Source organism: Bos taurus, chromosome 4 (genome assembly GCF_002263795.3).
Source record: "Bos taurus isolate L1 Dominette 01449 registration number 42190680 breed Hereford chromosome 4, ARS-UCD2.0, whole genome shotgun sequence".
Lineage (NCBI taxonomy): Eukaryota > Metazoa > Chordata > Mammalia > Artiodactyla > Bovidae > Bos > Bos taurus.
In genome coordinates this window covers 47320165-47338461 of record NC_037331.1, presented here as the reverse complement: position 1 = coordinate 47338461, position 18297 = coordinate 47320165, and the positions used below count along the sequence as shown (strand labels likewise).

The window sequence follows — 18297 nt, the reverse complement described above, 5'->3', positions numbered from 1 at the left end:
TGTTATTTATATTATAAGTTAATCAGCAAGTACTTTAGTTAAATGCAGTTAATCTGTTCAAAAAGGACAGTATAAAAATTACTGTTATCATTCTTGCCTAATAGAAACTCTCACACTATTTCCCATCTTAATTATGTTTAGCTCAAACTAAATATTGTAATTCTTACTTCCTGGGCATATGTTAGTTAGTAGATAATCTATAAGTAAAATAAATGCCTATTACAGGCCAATTAAAGATACAACAGGTAAAGAGTTAGTTAGTTGACTACATATATGCATGATACAGTATAAGTAATTGCCTAAGTAATTGTCTTTTAAGTGTAAGGTTTTGAGAGTAAGAAAGATAAAATATATGTCCTTATTATTATTGGTATATGGTTTTGAAAATTCACAAAAGGGAACTGCATTGCTTAGTGAAATAATGGGAGTATGTGTTCATTCTTTCTAACATCTTAGCATAATGTATATAGTATTTAACAGGTGCTTTTTTAGCTTACTCATTTTAAATGAGTTAGGTTCAGGAGTACTAAAAAAGAAAATAATATCATTTATCCTTTGGTTGAATATGACTTAAGAGTTTGAATAACTATTGGAGAGATTACTTGTAGTCTTAAAAATTGGCCAAAGGGTGGTTTGGTTTGGCTCAACTAGTATTCAACTAACCTCTTGATGTGCATTCATTAAACTAAATCACTCACCTTCTCTGCACTGTTGATGGTGTAGTATAGTAAACATGAGATATAATTCAGGAACAGATAATGTGTCTACCTAAGTAAATCTGTATTTTCATTTTGTTTTCTAGTACCATAACAGCTTGGGGGAAGGACCATGAAAAAGATGCTTTTGAACATATAGTAACACAGTTTTCATCAGTGCCTGTATCTGTGGTCAGCGATAGCTATGACATTTATAATGCGTGTGAGAAAACATGGGGTGAAGATTTAAGACATTTAATAGTATCAAGAAGTACAGAGGCACCACTAATAATCAGACCTGATTCTGGAAATCCTCTTGACACTGTATTAAAGGTAAATTTTAATACGTAACTTGATTATTAAAAGTGCCAATAGACCAGCTGCATCAACACTACTTTTAATTTCATTCATACACACACCATTTCAGAACTATCTGGACCAGTCCCCTTATTTTAGAGTTGCAGCCCAGAGAGAATTAATAGATTTGCCCAAGGTCACACATTAATAACTAGAGAAAGTATTTCCAGAGTAAAGGGTTACTAATATGTAACTGTCAAATAGACTACTAAGTACTGTTGACTGTTGAATACTTTCTTTTCTACTTACCTTGAAGATTAATAAATCCCATTACCATTTTTAACCAGTCCTGTGATTTGGTTACCAAGTTTGTGGTTTCTTTCTCTGCCTTTATCACAAGTTATTGCTGTACCTTTGAAGGTTTTAGTGCAAAAGAAGTATGTGCAAGGTAATGTGGAACAAAAATAATTTGAAAATACTTTTCAAGTAGAGATTCTTAGTGATACTACCGGTCCTCAAGGTAGCCTTTTTGTCTTTTTTTTTTTCTTCTTTCTTTTTTAAGTTTTTAGGACTTGGTTTACCTTCTTTGAAAAGCACTAATAGAAACAGGTTATTGATGCTTACTACTAGAAAAATAGTGTGTTACATGCTTTGCTTAATTGTGTCATTGAATCTCCGAAAACTTTATGATCCGTATTACAACTCTTTTTTTATAGACAAATAAACCAGCTTAGGTTAAAATTCACTTGCTGAAGGTCAGACAACATGTAATAAAATAAGCCAAATAGCCAGCATAGGTCTTTATGACTATCATACCATCTCTCTTTACCACACTGTTTGCCAGCTGATGATTAGGTGATGAATTACCCTTTAAAACAGTGGGGTGTAGAATCAAGGAGGTCTTTTCCTATCCTGTTAAGTAAAAGACCAGTCTGATGGTTTTATCTTAGCCTGAAATATGAACTGATTTGGTTTAGCAAACTGAACAGGTTTCATGTTTTTTCTGTTACCTAATAAAAATATACAAACCTAGTTTCAAGAATCAACTGAGTTACCATACGGAATTTTGTCATTGTTAGAATATTAAACCAGTTTATTTAGGAAAAGGGAGTGATGGTTGGGTAGAACCCTTGAATCTCTGAGGAAGCTTTCTGATAAATTTTCAGTCAGTGTTGAAGTATTTCAGCTGCTACCAAACTTTCAATAGTTAGTGAATGAGTTGCACAACTTGCATATTAAGCAATTTGGCTTAAAAAAAATTGGTGTTATTGTTAAGTGAGAAGGACTTCAGAAAATTCAGCTGGATTCATGTTTGAGTTACATCAGACAAATTACATTATTGGCACAAGCAGAAAAAAATCCAACTGAAAAGTATCATCATGAGTTTTTTAAATGATGTTTTATATACCTTTTAAAAATATTATATTTACCATTGTAAGTTTCTAATGTTAAAGGATTTTTTCTCTGAATCTAATTAGAAAAATGTGAGGGAAAAATACTTACGTTTTGAGCCGCTTTACAGCATAAATTGGCTTGATAGAAAATTGCATGCCTGTTCTAAAAATCAAATAGAATTGAGATGAAATTTTAGAAGGCTTATACATGGTAATATAAAATTTAAGTAATTAAATTTTTATATTCAAGATTGTTAGCAAAGTCTTTTTAACTTTGGAAAGTTTTTACACTTTTTTTCAGTCTTAGTTATTTTGTGTTGGATGTGTATTTTTCCAAACAGGTTTTGGATATTTTAGGTAAGAAGTTCCCTGTTACTGAGAACTCGAAGGGCTACAAGTTGCTACCACCTTATCTTAGAGTTATTCAAGGAGATGGAGTAGATATTAATACCTTACAAGAGGTATGTATTTTATATTAAAAAGTTTCAATAAGGTAATTCTTATAATTAAACTGTTTACTAATTTGATAACAATAACAATAATTTAAGTACAATTGTTATTCTTTTAGTAAGACAGTGTATGTCTTTTCTGTTAAATGCTTAAAATTTATAGATAATAGTAACTTAAAATACAGACATACCAGCCAAACCATACTCCCAGTCCTCATTGGCCACTGTGGATGATGAGCCCAAAGAAGTGTCACTAGGAAACAAGAAAATGCCAAAGAGTACTCTTTATATGTAAAACAAAAAGTCTTAACTTTTTGTTTCTTAACACTGTACAAATAGGTCTCAGTTTCAATAGAATGGAACTTCACATACTCCAATAATGTGAAACCTGAATGATACTACTCTTTTTGATACTGTGCTTTTTCAGATTTATAGAATGGTTTGTTACCTCCTCTAAATTTAGCATTGACTGTTATCACTATTGTTAGTCAAACAGTGTAAGTTTTATATTATCTTAAACCATTTTCCTCTTTTTTGTTTCTCAAATAAGTTTCTAAAGAACTATACTTTTAATATGTAAAGCACTCCACAACAATTAAGACTATCACTGATACCATGATATAGATTGTCAACTATGATAAAGCACTGACATTTTAATGTATACTAGTTTCAGATGATATCCACTTGTATAACACAAGTTACCAAAAGAATTTTCTGTTTGAAAGGGTTGGTGTGGTTAGAGGAAGGTCAGTACTCCAGTTATGAACAGTTTGTTTTCTAAAGATTCATTTAAAAGAAAGAACTATTGCATATAACTCTCAGTACTTCTGTGGTGACATGTATTTAGAGTTCCAAATGAGGTCTGAAATAGATCTCTTAAAATAACAGAAATGAGGTTTCTTCCACCAGCTCTTCCAAACCGCCTTGCCTAAGATAAGTGGAAACTTCCCCAGCTCTTCTAAGACATTTGGTGTTGGGGCATCCTAGGGGCTTTGATGTACAAAGGAAGAAATAGAAGAAAAGTCTTCAGCAAAGAGGAGGACCTGAATATAGAAATCTCAGTTGGCATATTTAATTGCTGTTGTCTTCTAGCTCAGCTGAATTGAAGGTTTCTGACATGGTGTCAGTTAAGAACTAGTACCCAGCCTCCGTTTCAACAGGTCCCTTTCAGATGAAGAAACCTGGGCAAGGTACTGTTTAACAGAATATCTACCAGCCCAGTGCTCTTCCCATTGCTTATCCCTGTCCTTCCTTATTCTTAGGGGCAGCTCTTTAAGTTCGGTTGTTCCATCGGGTATTTGAACTTCTCTTTAAAAACTGAAGCTCTTTGGCTTTTCTTTTTTTTTCATTTTGCTAAAATAAAGTTTGAAAATGTATATGCATTTTTAAAGTTGAGAATCAGTTCAGAACTTGAACCTTTCTTAAAAAAATAACTCCATAAACAAAAAGTTAAATCCCAAGACACACATTCTCTGGCATTGGTAAAACCTTAAACAGAATGGTCAGAGAATGAGTAGTTTGTGTTAATACATGCACTCATTACCTAAAGGATAATACCTGCTCTCTTTCCATATTGGAGATGGGTCGAAATAAGTTTTTAGAAACAAGGAAAGGAATTTATATAGACTTTTTGTCTAGTCAGGTTTCCTTTTAATTTGTATGTGTAAAATTTTTTAAAGGTAATATTTCCTCTAATTCTGTAACATCCAGTAACATTAATAGAAAAATTCACATAAACTTTAAATTGTCTAAATTTCGCAACTTGTGATGGTGAAGCTGTATGGGAAGAACACCTTAAAGAAATTGGTCCTAAAAGACAGAATATGACATTAGGTGGTACTGTTTCTTTGTTAATTTCTCATTCTTGTGCTTCTGAGGTGTACCTAAAATCAAGTGACAGGTCTGAAACTGTTTTCTCTATATTTTACCCAGATCTCCTTACCCTCCGTCTGTTGGTCTCTGTTTCTTTAACTCCATTTTTCTGTTCTACTCCTTGTGTTTCTTCTGTGTTGAAATTCACTTATTAGAACTTTAATTTCACATTGTTTTATAAGGTTTTCGTTATTGTTTTAGTTATACTTGGTTTACAGTTCAGTGAGAAAACTCAGGGCCCTTGAGTATTTTGAGTTCAAGTGTAATAATAAAAAGACATGAGAATTACTTTAAAATAAATTGCATATGTCTCCATCTTGATTCCTGACATACAGCAGGAGAGTTAGACTGAGACTTAAAAAGAAAGTTGCATTTCTAAATGTGGATTTGTTAAAAGATGTAGGTCCTTGGAGTTTATATATTTGTATCTTATAATGTTGAAAAGTGGTAAAGAATCTGCCTGCCAATGCAGGAGATATGGGTTCAAGCCCTGGATCAGGAAAATCCCCTGGGGAAGGAAATGGCACTCCAGTATTCTTGCCTGGGAAATCCCATGGACAGAGAAACATGTTGGGCTACTGTTCATGGGGGTTGCAAAAGTCAGGTACGACTTAGTGAATAAACAACAGCAACTATTCCTCATTTAGATAAGAGGTCAGTTTGAGACTCTTGGTATTGGGAAGTATATGACAAATCTGTATGAATAACTCACATAAACCTATTAAACTTGATTTTGATTTTCTAATCACTTCTGAAAGTTCTGTTTAAATTTAAAAACCCCATACTTTATAATTACTTCCTTTTGACTAGTATGAAATTAAAAGAATGGTTATTAAACTTTATCTGCTACCTTCTACCATAAAAGTGATTGAGTATGTTACATAAGAAGAAAGACACTAGTTAACCAAGTCCTGCCTGGGAAAAAGAAATGCAAATAAGATTGATAATAAAGTAATAAATTAATGTAAAATTTAAATTATGTGTCCCTTGAAAGAAATAGTCTAGTTGTTAGAAGTCTGTGTTTATATAGGTCTCTCTTTCTGGCTTTTTAGATAATTCTGCCCAAAAAAATGATCCAGTGATAAATCTTAGCTCCCAATCAGTTCATAGTTTTGCTTATGGCACTAGGGTACCAGCCAGGGCCAGACGACTGCCAGTGCCTCAACTCTTAAATTAGAGGGAGTACTTTACACTTTTTTTTTAATCACTAATATCTGATGATTTTAAGCACCCCCATTACATGACTTGCACTGTGACATGTGACAACATGTATTGAAATTTATTAATGATGAGTAGAGTCACAGAATCTACTAATTTGGGGCAAATATCTGGGCCTCATTGCTTGTGCTACTGGCATCTGGGCAGTGAATTAAAGAGGTAGATGAGAGTTTACTCAAGTAACCTTGTGTATTGATAGCCATTTTTTTCTACCTCTCATTCCCTTTATTCCCCCAACCTAAACCACAATCGCTGGTAACAGTACAGATTCAGGAACTTTGAATGAAATCCCCTCCTTCTACACTTATTCCTGGGCTTCCCTCTTTGAGGTGGGTGGGTCTTTTAAAAGAAAAAAAGTGGGATGTAACTTCATGTAGGCCTTATTCTTAGCTCATTGTTTACTGTGTTATAAACAGCTTTAGATGGTTTATTCATCAGTATGGCCCATGGAAAAATAACTTCTTTCCACTCCCAAATTACCTGACTTTTTAAAATTTTCTTCTTTAATCTAGATTGTGGAAGGCATGAAGCAAAAAAAATGGAGTATTGAAAATGTTTCCTTTGGTTCTGGTGGAGCCTTGCTACAGAAGTTAACAAGAGATCTCTTGAATTGTTCCTTCAAATGTAGTTATGTTGTAACCAATGGCCTTGGGGTATGTCCTTCAACTTCTACTCTTGTGTTGTTACTATCGTCTTTATGTGTAGGCCTAGAATATGCCTGCTGCTGCTGCTAAGTCGCTTCAGTCGTATCCGACTCTGTGCGACCCCATAGACGGCAGCCCACCAGGCTCCCCCGTCCCTGGGATTCTCCAGGCAAGAACACTGGAGTGGGTTGCCATTGCCTTCTCCAATGCATGACAGTGAAAAGTGAAAGTGAAGTCGCTCAGTCGTGTCCGACTCTTAGCGACCCCATGGACTTCAGCCCACCAGGCTCCTCCGTCCATGGGATTTTCCAGGCAAGAGTACTGGAGTGGGGTGCCATTGCCTTCTCCGAGAATATGCCTAGAATACATATATTGAATGCAATAGTCGAAGGATAATATGGTCCTGAACTACTACTGTATTGTACCCCTGACAGTACTCAGAAACGGGAAAAATAAGAGATAGTAGGTGATAACTTGACTTCAGAAAAGGAGAAAGACTTAGAAAAAAGAGGAAAAGTGAGAGATAATTTAAGAGAGATGATGCAGGTCAATTCATTTCTACTCCTTCAGTGTATATCTTTGAATCAAGAAGTTGAGCAAATTTGAGTGAGAATGTCAGCTCACCTGGGCTTCCCAGGTGGCGCTAGTGGTAAAGAACTTGCCTGCCAATACAGAAGATACAAGAGACTCGGGTTGGATCCCTGGGTCAGGAAGATCCCCTGGAGGAGGGCATGGCAACCCACTCCAGGATTCTTGCCTGGAGAATCCCTATGGACAGAGGAGCCTGGCAGACTACAGTCCATGGGGTCACAAAGAGTCAACGACTTAGCATGCACATACAATCATGTCAGCTCACCTAGCCATCATGCATTAAAAATAAGCAAATATGTAAACACTGTCAATATTTTAGGAAGGTGAACTGTGAGGTTCTAGTTGTGACACTAGAATCATTTTCTGGTAGTCTTAGAAGGGGGAACCCAAGCTGCAGGCAGCTGAACAACCAACTCCCTAGTAGCTCTTGACAAGCTCTTAGGAGTCTGTATCAAAGGGTGTGTGTTCAGTTCTGTCGCTAAGTCATGTCTGACTCTCTGCGACCCCATGAACTTCAGTACACCAGGCTTCCCTGTCCATCACCAACTCCCGGAGCTTACTCAAACTCATGTCCATCGAGTCGGTGATGCCATCTCATCCTCTATCGTCCCCTTCTCTGCCGCCTTCAGTTTTTCCCAGCATCAAGGTCTTTTCAAATGAGTCAGTTCTTCGCATCAGGTGGCCAAAGTATTGGAGTTTCAGCTTCAACATCAGTCCTTCCAATGAATATTCAGGACTGATTTCCTCTAGGATGGACTGGTTGGATCTCCGTGCTGTCCAAGGGACTCTCAAGAGTCTTCTCCAACACCACAGTTCAAAAGCATCAATTCTTTGGGGCTCAGCTTTCTTTATAGTTCAACTCTCACATCCATACCTGACTACTGGAAAAACCATAGCTTTGACTAGACAGACCTTTGTTGACAAAGTAATGTCTCTGCTTTTTAATATCCTGTCTAGATTGGTTATAACTTTTCTTCCAGGGAGCAAGCGTCTTTTAATTTATGGCTGCAGTCACCATCTGCAGTGATTTTGGAGCCCAGAAAAATAGTCTGTTACTGTTTCCATTGTTTCCCCATCTATTTGCCATGAAGTGATGGGACAAGATGCTATGAGTTTAGTTTTCTGAATGTTGAGCTTTAAGCCAACTTTTCACTCTGCCCTTTGACTTTCATCAAGAGGCTCTTCAGTTCTTCTTCACTTTCTGCCATAAGGGTGGTGTCATCTGCATATCTGAGGTTATTGATATTTCTCCCAGCAATCTTGATTCCAGCTTGTGCTTCATCCGGTCCAGCATTTCTCATGATGTACTCTGCATATAAGTTAAATAAGCAGGATAACAGCATGCAGCCTTGAGGTACTCCTTTCCCAATTTGGAACCGGTCTGTTGTTCCATGTCCAGTTCCAACTGTTGCTTCTTGATCTGCATGCAGGTTTCTCAGGAGGCAGGTCAGGTGGTCTGGCATTCCCATCTCTTGAAGAATTTTCCACAGTTCGTTGTGATCCACACAAAGGCTTTGGCATAGTCAGTAAAGCAGATGTTTTTCTGGAACTCTATCGCTTTTTCGATGATGTGTGTAGGGGATCCTAAAGAAACATGGATTGGTTCCCTACCTTAGTTCACCTCCATCATTCTTTGGGGAGTTCTAGGTTTCCTTCTTCTGCTCCTCCAGTTGCCTTCTACCTTTCTGATCCTAAAACACTGTGCTCTAGGTCTCTAGGTTCTCAAGGTTGTCTTTGCTTCTCATGGTAACAAGATATCACTAATAGAATAAAAAGTAACAAAAGGGGAAAAGTTATGAAGTGAGCAAGCCTTTACTGTAGTAAAATCCTAGTACCCTTGCCACAGATTATAGAGTTGACATGGATTTATTTTTCAGTAACATGCATGTGCTTGCTATACTTAGATCAGTTTAAGGGCAATGCATAATAGAAAAGGGGATACTTTAAGGGTCACATTGCTGACCTCAAAGACTTACCTCAGATGGAGTTATTAGTATTCTGCACTAGTATGAAAGGATTTCAAAGATTTGGATTTGGTTCATACCTTTTTCCTGACAGAGGATTCTCTCCTCCACAACAGGCTAGAGTTATATCTCTAAGAGCTAGATGCAGATTGGCTTAGTTATACCTGCAAAGTACCTTAAAATTTATTTAAATTTTATATATACTTTTTTAATGTGACTTGAGTGAACATTTCTGAAGATTAGTCTTCTATTTCTCTAACTTTAATTTGGATTCCAGATTAACGTCTTCAAGGATCCAGTTGCTGATCCCAACAAAAGGTCCAAAAAGGGCCGATTATCTTTACATAGGACACCAGCAGGAAATTTTGTTACACTTGAGGAAGGAAAAGGAGACCTTGAAGAATACGGTCATGTATGTATCTATGCTGATTGGGGTTTGTTTTGTTTTTTAAACAGTAATAAGTTCACTTTTCAAATTAAGAAAGGAGGCTTTTTCTTGGAGGACAAGAGTGTTATTGTAAAATGTTTACAATTGCTGACCTAGCCTACCAAAATAAGATGAAAAATAAGAAATGGCTAGATAATAAATATGAGACCTTTACATTGGGTGAAATATTTTATAAGGAAAAAAAAAATGATGTTCCATATAGTTACAAGAGAGTGAGTGAGCTTCAATAAGTGTGTGTAGTTAATCTTACTCCTATTGCCAATTAGCAGTGAATCATTTCTGAGCAGGAATAGTTAGGCATACTTAAAGGATGCTGGTCTTAGACTATTCATAGCTGTCCATGTTACAGGAAAACCGTGGTAATTTTAGTAGATGAAAGAAGGGCTTTCCAAATTCCAAGATATTGTTAAAGATGATTGCATTTTTTCAAAACAATAGAATCCAGTTCAGATGGTTTTCTTTAGTCTCATTTAATTCTCACCACAACATCTATGGGCTAAAAAGGCAAATTATGTCATCTTAATAGTGTAAGATATGAAAACAGACTTGATTCAGATTATAACTAATAAATGAACCAAGTTTTCTGATTTAAGTCAACCGAGCTAGAAATATTTATAGTATGCTTAGTCTGTATGCTCATTGACATAGAAGATTACACTTATATTCGACTTCTAGTTTTTATTAATAAGCCACTGGATTGAACAAGAAAATACTCCTTTTTAGAAGGAAACTACTCATAATTGATAAAAATCATAAAAATTTTATTTTTATTATATAATAAAATTGATTTTTTTTAACTTTTGATTCTTTATACTACATATATTCTGCTTATGTTACTTTTATTATATTCTTTTAAGATTTTAAGCCATAATTATTACAGTAAGATTTTTCTGTTATCTTTAATGAGAAATACATACAAGTTCCTAAAACCTTTAGAATTAGATTTGTTTATATATAGCCTGTTACACAGCCTTCATTTAACTCTTCTATTACCGAGACTTTGCTGTATTAGTTTACCCCAGCTGGACAAAAGTTACTTTAGACGTGGTCATAACTGTGACTAAAACAAGACATTGGTTTTAAGAGTATGTGGATTATACTCTAGAACATTTGAGTCAGTAAGCCATTTATGATCATCTAGACATTATGATTTAACAGGAACCACCCTTCCTCAATAGATTATATTTAAATTTTCATAGTTAAATTCATAAAGAAAATGCCACAGCAAGAGCAGTGTGATTGGAAGCAACACACTGATAGCTAAGATTGTTTCAAGATGGTGGAGTAGGAAGACCACGAATTCAACTCCTCTTATGGGCATGCTAAAATTATAACTATTTACAGAATAAATAATGATGAGAAAGGGCAGAATCTACCAGGAAAAGATCTACAACTAAAGCTATAAAGAAGGAACTATGACAAGACAGGAGGGGCAGAATCACCATATAGTCAAGACCCATATCCCCAAGTGGGCAACCCATAGGAGAATAATTACAGAGGTTCTTCCAAAGAAACAAGGGGTCTGAGCCCCACCTCAGCCTCTCCAACCTGGGGGACCTTGCATTCCAGAGAGTCCCAAAAGAATCAAATTCAAAGAGGACCACACCAAGACACACAGTAATTAAAATGGCAAAAACTAAAGAGAATATTAAAAGCAGCAAGGGAAAAGGAACAACTTACATACACAGGAACTCTCATAAGGTTGTAATCTGACTTTTCAGCAGAAATTCTGCTGGTGAGAGGGATGGCACAATATATTTAAGGTGATGACAGAGTAAAACCTACAACCAAGAATATTCTGCCTGATAAGACTTTCATTTAGATTTGATGAGATCAAAAGGTGAGCTGAAGTTCAGCATCACCAAACCAGCTTTACGAGAAATGTTAATAGGAGTAATCTAAGCAGGAGAGAAAAATGCTGTAACTAGAAACATAATAATTACAAAAGGAAAAACCTTGTCAGTAAAGGCAAATGTATAGTAAAGGTAGCAAATCAAGCATTTACTAAGGAAGTTTAAAAGACAGTAAAATCATCTATATCTGCAATAAGCAGTTCAGTGATACACAAAATGAGATGTAAAATATGTCAAAAGCAGTAATGAACCTAAATGTAAGACATGATTCCATTAAACTCCTAGAAAAGAACACTCCTCAATGTAAATCATAGAAATGTTTTCTTAGATCAGTCTCCCAAGGCAAAATCGATAAAAGGAAAAATAAACAAATGGAATCTAATCAAAAGCTTTTGTACAGCAAAGGAAACCTACCAAAACAAAAAGACAACCTACAGAACGGGAAAGTATTTGCAAATATGACCAATAAGGGGTTAATATCCAAAATACCCAAGAAGCTCTTGTAACTTAATATCAAAAAACAATCCAGTCAAAAAATGGGCAGAAGAACTGAATAGACATTTTTTCCAAAGAAGTCATACAGATGGCTAACAGCTATGTGAAAAGATGCTCAACATCGCTGACTGTTAGAGAAATGCACACCAGAACCACAAAAAGGTATCACCTCACACCTGTCAGAATAACAGCTGTCATCCAAAAGTCTACAAATAACAACTGTTGGAAAGAATTTGGAGAAAAGAGAACCCTCATACACTGTTGGTGGGAATGTTAACAGGTACAGCCACTATGGAGATTCCTCCAGAAACTAAAAATAGAACTATGATATGATTTAGCAATTCCATTTCTGGGTATATATCCAAAGAAAATGAAAACACTGATTTGAAACATGTGCATGAAATAATAAACCCACACATGAAATAATAGCACCATTATTTACAGTAATCCAAGATATGGAAGCAACCTAAGTATCCATCAACAAATGAATGGGTAAAGAAAATGTGGTGCATGCACACACACGATGAAATATTACTCAGCCGTTAAAAGTGAAATTTTTGTCACTTGAAGCAACATCAATGGACCTGGAGGCTATTATGCTATGTGAAATAAGTCAGAGAAAGACAAATACTGAATGTTATTACTTGTATATGGAATCTAAAAAAATAAATGGATATAATGAAACAGAAGCAGTGTCACAGATACAGACAACAAATTAGTGTTTACCAGTGGGGAGAGGGAAGCAGGCAGGGGTAAGGTAGGGAAGTAGGAGGTACAAACTTACATGTATAAAATAAGTAAGGTACAAAGACATACTATACAGCACAGGGAATATAGCCCATATTTTATAATAATTTTAAATGGTTTATAATCTATTAAATCATTACATTGTACACCTGAAACTAATATTGTAAATCAACTATATTTCAATAGAAAAAGGATAAAAAGGAAACAACATAGTGACAGAAATATTAGATAATGTTATGTGCTCACCTTCAGATGAAATGAAAAACTGGCACAATAGATTACTTCTATGGATTTTTCAAGAAAAACTAGAGGCAGATAATTCCTTACTAAGATAGGAATGCTTTGCCAGACTCAAAAGGGAATTTAGTCTTAATTCTCTTAATTTGTCTTTGTTATTCTTATATGGATCAAATGGATTACATGTGTCAGTGACTTCTGGAATATACACAGTCTTTAAAATCAGTGACTATGTATTAGTCAAGAAATCAGTATCTATTAATGTTTCTGTTTGGGTTTGGTTTCTTATTTTTAGGGTTGACTTTTGTTTGTTTGATGGGTTTCCCTGGTGGCTCAGAGGTTAAAGCGTCTGCCTCCAATGCAGGAGACCTGGGTTCGATCCCTGGGTCGGGAAGATCCCCTGGAGAAGGAAATGGCAACCCACTCCAGTATTCTTGCCTGGAGAATCCCATGGACAAAGGAAGCCTGGTGGGCTACAGTCCACAGGGTCGCAGAGAGTCGGACCTGACTGAGGGACTTCACTTTCACTTTCACCTTGTTTGTTTAAGGCAAAAGCTTATGATTAGTAAGTTTAGTAAATTCCAGGTTGGTAAGTTTAATCGGTGTTGAGTCTCTTGGCTAGGAACAGGGACGGTCTGGCAGGCTTTCCTTGCCGATCTGTCCGTCATGATTATTAGCAACAGCCATAGTGCTTCTGGGCAGCCAAAGCAGTAAGCATCTACTAGATTTGTTTTGCCTTTAAGGAAAACTGTTTTAAGAATGTAATACTTGAATCATTCCTTTTCAGAAAGTTAAACATGTCTACATTCCATTTTAGATCTGGGTCTTGCCTCCTCTGCCTGCTCCATCAGCATCCTTTCTATATAAAATCATTTCATAATTTGAACATTATCAGCATGTCTGTATTTGACTATTCAGTCTAATTCATCTAAGCATTACTGAAAAATTTTGTTTGATGGCCTAATATAACCATTAAATTTCAATATTGTTATATTTGTGTAGGATCTTCTTCACACTGTCTTCAAGAATGGGAAGGTGACAAAAAGCTATTCTTTTGATGAAGTAAGAAAAAATGCACAGCTGAATATCGAACTGGAAGCAGCACCTCATTAGGCTTTGTTTTATGACTGGGTGTGTGTGTGTGTGTGCCTGCGTATGCGTGTGTGTGTGTTTACGTGCATGCACACATGTGTACCCCTGTGTGTGTGAGTATGTAATACATAATGTTTATTGTACAGATGTGTGGGGGTTCTTTGTGTTTTATGATACGTTACAGCCAAATTATTTGTTGGTTTATGGACATACTGCCCTTTTCATTTTTTTCTTTTTTCCAGTGTTTAGGTGATCTCAAATTAGGAAATGCTCTTAACCATGTAAAAGATAATTGCTAAAGTAAGCTTTTTAGGGCCCTTTGCCAATAGATAGTAATTCAATCTGGTATTGATCTTTTCACAAACAACCAAGAAACTTTTATATATAACTGAAGATCACATAAAAACAGATTTGCATAAAATTATCATGATTGCTTTATGTTTATATTTAACTTGTATTTTTGTACAAACAGATTGTGTAAGATATATTTAAAGTTTCAGTGATTTAACAGTCTTTCCAACTTTTCATGATTTTTATGAGCACAGACTTTCAAGAAAATACTTGAAAATACATTGCCTTTTGTCCATTAATCAGCAAATAAAACATGGCCTTAACAAAGTTGTTTGTGTTATTGTACAATTTGAAATTATGTCAGGATATACCCAACAGAATTACTAAACCTCACTGCCCCTTGTAGACTATGTATTAATCATTCTACATTAAAGAAAATAATGGTTCTTACTGGAATGTCTAGGCACTGTACAGTGATTATACAAGTTGGTCATTGTATTGTACCAGTGAAATGCCAAATTGACAGGCCTGTACTGCAGTTTTATATGTCAGATATTGCCTGTGGCTCTGCACCTCAAGATTTTAAGGAGATTTTTAGAGAGAATTTCTGCTTACACTATAGAATATATACATAAATGTAAAATATTGACAAATATGGAAGTAATTATTTTAAAGTAATTACACTTATGAATTTATTTTTCCTATTCTATAGTTGCTATGACTGAAATGAATTAGTGGAATGGGTAGTGAGTGTACTTATTTTAGATGTTTTGATTGTTATATTTTTCATTAAGTTTTTCAAAAATTGGATATTCGATTTTATGGACATCACTTACTAATTTTAAACTGAATCCCTCAATAAATAATGCTCAAGCAAGTACTTACTTAAATGAAGATAAATTATCCCAAATGAAAAATAAGATGACATGAGTTTGAAAAGAAGAATCTGATCCCACAGTGGTAATTTGGCTGAATTCAAAGTGTTCAACATTGACATGTTCTAGAGCGATTAACTACTAGATTCTGAGTCAGTCATCACACCTGACTAGAGACCAGGGTTTTGTAGATTCCTTTCTGTTCTAAGGCTGTGGCCAGCAGGCCAAATTCAGACTATTTTTTTGTAAATACATTCTGTCTATGACTGCCTTCTCCCAACAACAGTGGAAGTTGAATCATTGTAATAGTGATCCTACAACCCATAAAGCCTGAAATGTTTATTATCCGGCCCTTTATAGAAAAGTATGTTAACCCCTGTTGTAAGAAAAAGAGTGTGCCTTGATACATAGAGTTTTTCTCTTTTGTCTTCTCTGTTTTCATTTAAGAGTCTGGTATTAGAAGACTATTTAGAAGAGCTTTAACAATATGACGTTAAAGTGAAATTTTACAAATTGAAAAGCCATATATTATTTGTTCTAAACAGTTACATGAGAAGGTATTTTGTCACTAATCTAATTAGAGATGTTATCTTTATTAAGCATCTTTTATAAGCATTATTAAGAAGAAGATGGATTTTTGCAGATGATTCTAATTACTTGTCTAGTAACAGTAGGCATCAGCCACACTCCCAGGAAAAGTTTTCATCCTGTAATCCCATCCCTGGTAAAAAATAATTTTAAAGTGATTACTGTTTTTTAAATGTATCCAAGTGAAGAGTAATAGTAAGAAGAACACATAGTTCTTCATAAAATGTGCTAAGGGGCTACAGCAAAGGGAAGGAAACTTACCAATAACAACTTTGATAACCACTCATAATTTTGATTTTATTAAACACTGGAATTACACTATAGACAACAGTCTTTGTACAGTGAATTTCAGCAATTGTAGAGTATCTAGAGGGGTTTTAATACTTTTCACTGAATGCTAAAATCTGTACATTTGTACATGGCCAATGATTGGGGGGATGGAATGATTAACTGTGTTAGCTTTCAGCCACTTGGAATTGATTAATCCCAAATCTCCATCACGTAAGCACTTAGTATTTTGGCCATCTCCATTCTGAGACGCAACTGGTTAACGTGGATACCAAATAGAGCTCTATTGTGTCACCTGTAAATCAGCTTAATCTTTCAGACAAAAGCAAATGGCATGTATGAGTTTGCTCTAAATCATTAGATTTGCAGTTAGCAATTAATCCCCTTCAATTCATAATATCATGAAATATTTGTATTTTAAATAGAAGATAGGAGTTCTGCATTAAGACTCTTTATTTGTACTCTATACTTAAAATGGTTTTAATGATTATCCCTTATTTCTTTTCTTGAAGTAAATTGTTATGAAAATTTTATAAGGAAATCCATCTTGGAAAACTAGAAAGAGAAAACAGCAAGGTAATTATTGTTCTGTTTGCCATAATTTAGAATTCAAACTTAAACAAGTATTTTGTAGTTTTACATTCCTTTTTAACCCATTCAGTGGAGAATGTCAGCTTTTCTCCCAAGTTGTATGTTAAATCAATCTAATATGTATTCAGCATCAAAGATAAACATGTAATAAACATGGAAATAAAGTTTAGCTCTATTAGTTAAATGTTAAATTTGACTGTGTGCTTCAAATAATGGCATTCCCAGAGTTACCTTTTTTAGGTATTCTTCCAGTTCAGAGAATTAAGAGAATGAAAGAGGGAGAAATTTCTAGGATGACTCTTACTTTCTGCCTTGTGTAACATATGGCAGTGCCTTTTAGTAAAGACACTGGAGGGAGATCAGATTGGGGGTCAAAGAACACAATTTGTCAGATAAGATTTGAGATGCCCTCTCAGACATTTAAATGTGGGTTTTAGGTGGTTGAAGACACAGATTTGGACACGAATTTGATGTATAGATGGTCAATGGAGACTTAAGAGGATATGTCTCTAGGCAGGGTGTAGAGTATGGCATAAACAAACCACAGGCTGTAGGCCAAATCCAGCCCACCATCTGTTTTCTAAATAAAGTTTTATTGGAACACAACCACGTCGATTAATTTAATTATTGTTCATGGCTGTTTTCATGCTACAATGGCAGAGTTGATTAGTTGTGACAGACTTTATGGCCTCCAAAGCCTAAAATAATTTATTATATGGCCCTTTAAACAAAAATGCATGAATCTCTGCTATAAAGAAAAGAGGGCTTAGGGCAAAAGCATAAGTATTCTCAAAACTTAAGTGGCAGATGAGCCAGCAAAGGAGACTGACAAGCAGTAGCTAAAGAGGTTAAAGCCAGGAGGAGAATCATGAAAGCCCAGGGGAGAGGCATTATCCTGCACAGGTGTTGAATACTACTGAGAGATCAAGTTCAGTGAGGGATGTGAAAGCAGCTATTGGATTTGACCTCTTGGTAGCAATAGGCAGCTTAGAGACCTTCTCTCCCAGTAGTAGAGGAGGTAGAGGTCAGAAAGAAGCTACTCCTGAGTGCTGGATGTATAGAGGAGGAGCAAATGAGGCAACAGCGTGTCTCCCTTTCCCTTTGTAGCTAGTACTTTATCTCTGAGAAGGATGTGGGAAAGCGGAAAAAATTGAAGACCCAAGAGTTAAAGAGATCAGTATGGTATTAGGTTCCAAAAAAGGTGGAGGACCATGGAGTCCAAAACACAGGTGAAAAGATCGACTAGATGTCTAAGAGTGTTTGTAATCTAGAAGATAAAGGAGAAGAAACCAGACTGTGTGCAGGCTTTGGTTTTCTCTGAAATTTGAGACCAGAGCAGATTAAAATGGATGTTTTAAAACAATTCTTACGGAGAGTCAAGTGGCCACAGGTACTGGAGAACTATAGAATGGTGACAGAACTTACAGTGAAATCTGCCTCTTGTGGTTTTATTTTTGTTCCTCTCCCTGGTAACACCCTGATGCCTAGGTACAGAGAAGATAGGTATATGTGGGATTTTTCCAGGTAAGTCTGATAGAACAAAGGATAATAATTTAATAATTACTAAAATTGAGTTGTTGAAAAATGGTCCTGTGGTATCTAAATGGAATATGTTAAGGATGTGAAGGCAGCATACAGTGTTGTGAAGACAGCAGTCTGACGGCAGCT

At 35.5% G+C, this 18297-nt stretch overlaps 1 protein-coding gene across 2 annotated transcripts in view; it reads left to right on the top strand.

Annotated features, from left to right (window-relative positions):
- Positions 1-17235, top strand: part of NAMPT (nicotinamide phosphoribosyltransferase) — a 40680-nt gene extending 23445 nt beyond the window's left edge. Inside the window, 5 exon segments of one of the 2 annotated variants that reach the window (NM_001244141.1) lie at positions 803-1028; positions 2728-2847; positions 6438-6578; positions 9402-9536; positions 13907-17235. In NM_001244141.1, coding sequence (NP_001231070.1) covers positions 803-1028; positions 2728-2847; positions 6438-6578; positions 9402-9536; positions 13907-14017 — 733 coding nt within the window. In that variant the 3' untranslated portion in view covers positions 14018-17235. 2 annotated transcript variants of the gene reach the window in all.
- Positions 17236-18297: the final 1062 nt, after the last annotated feature.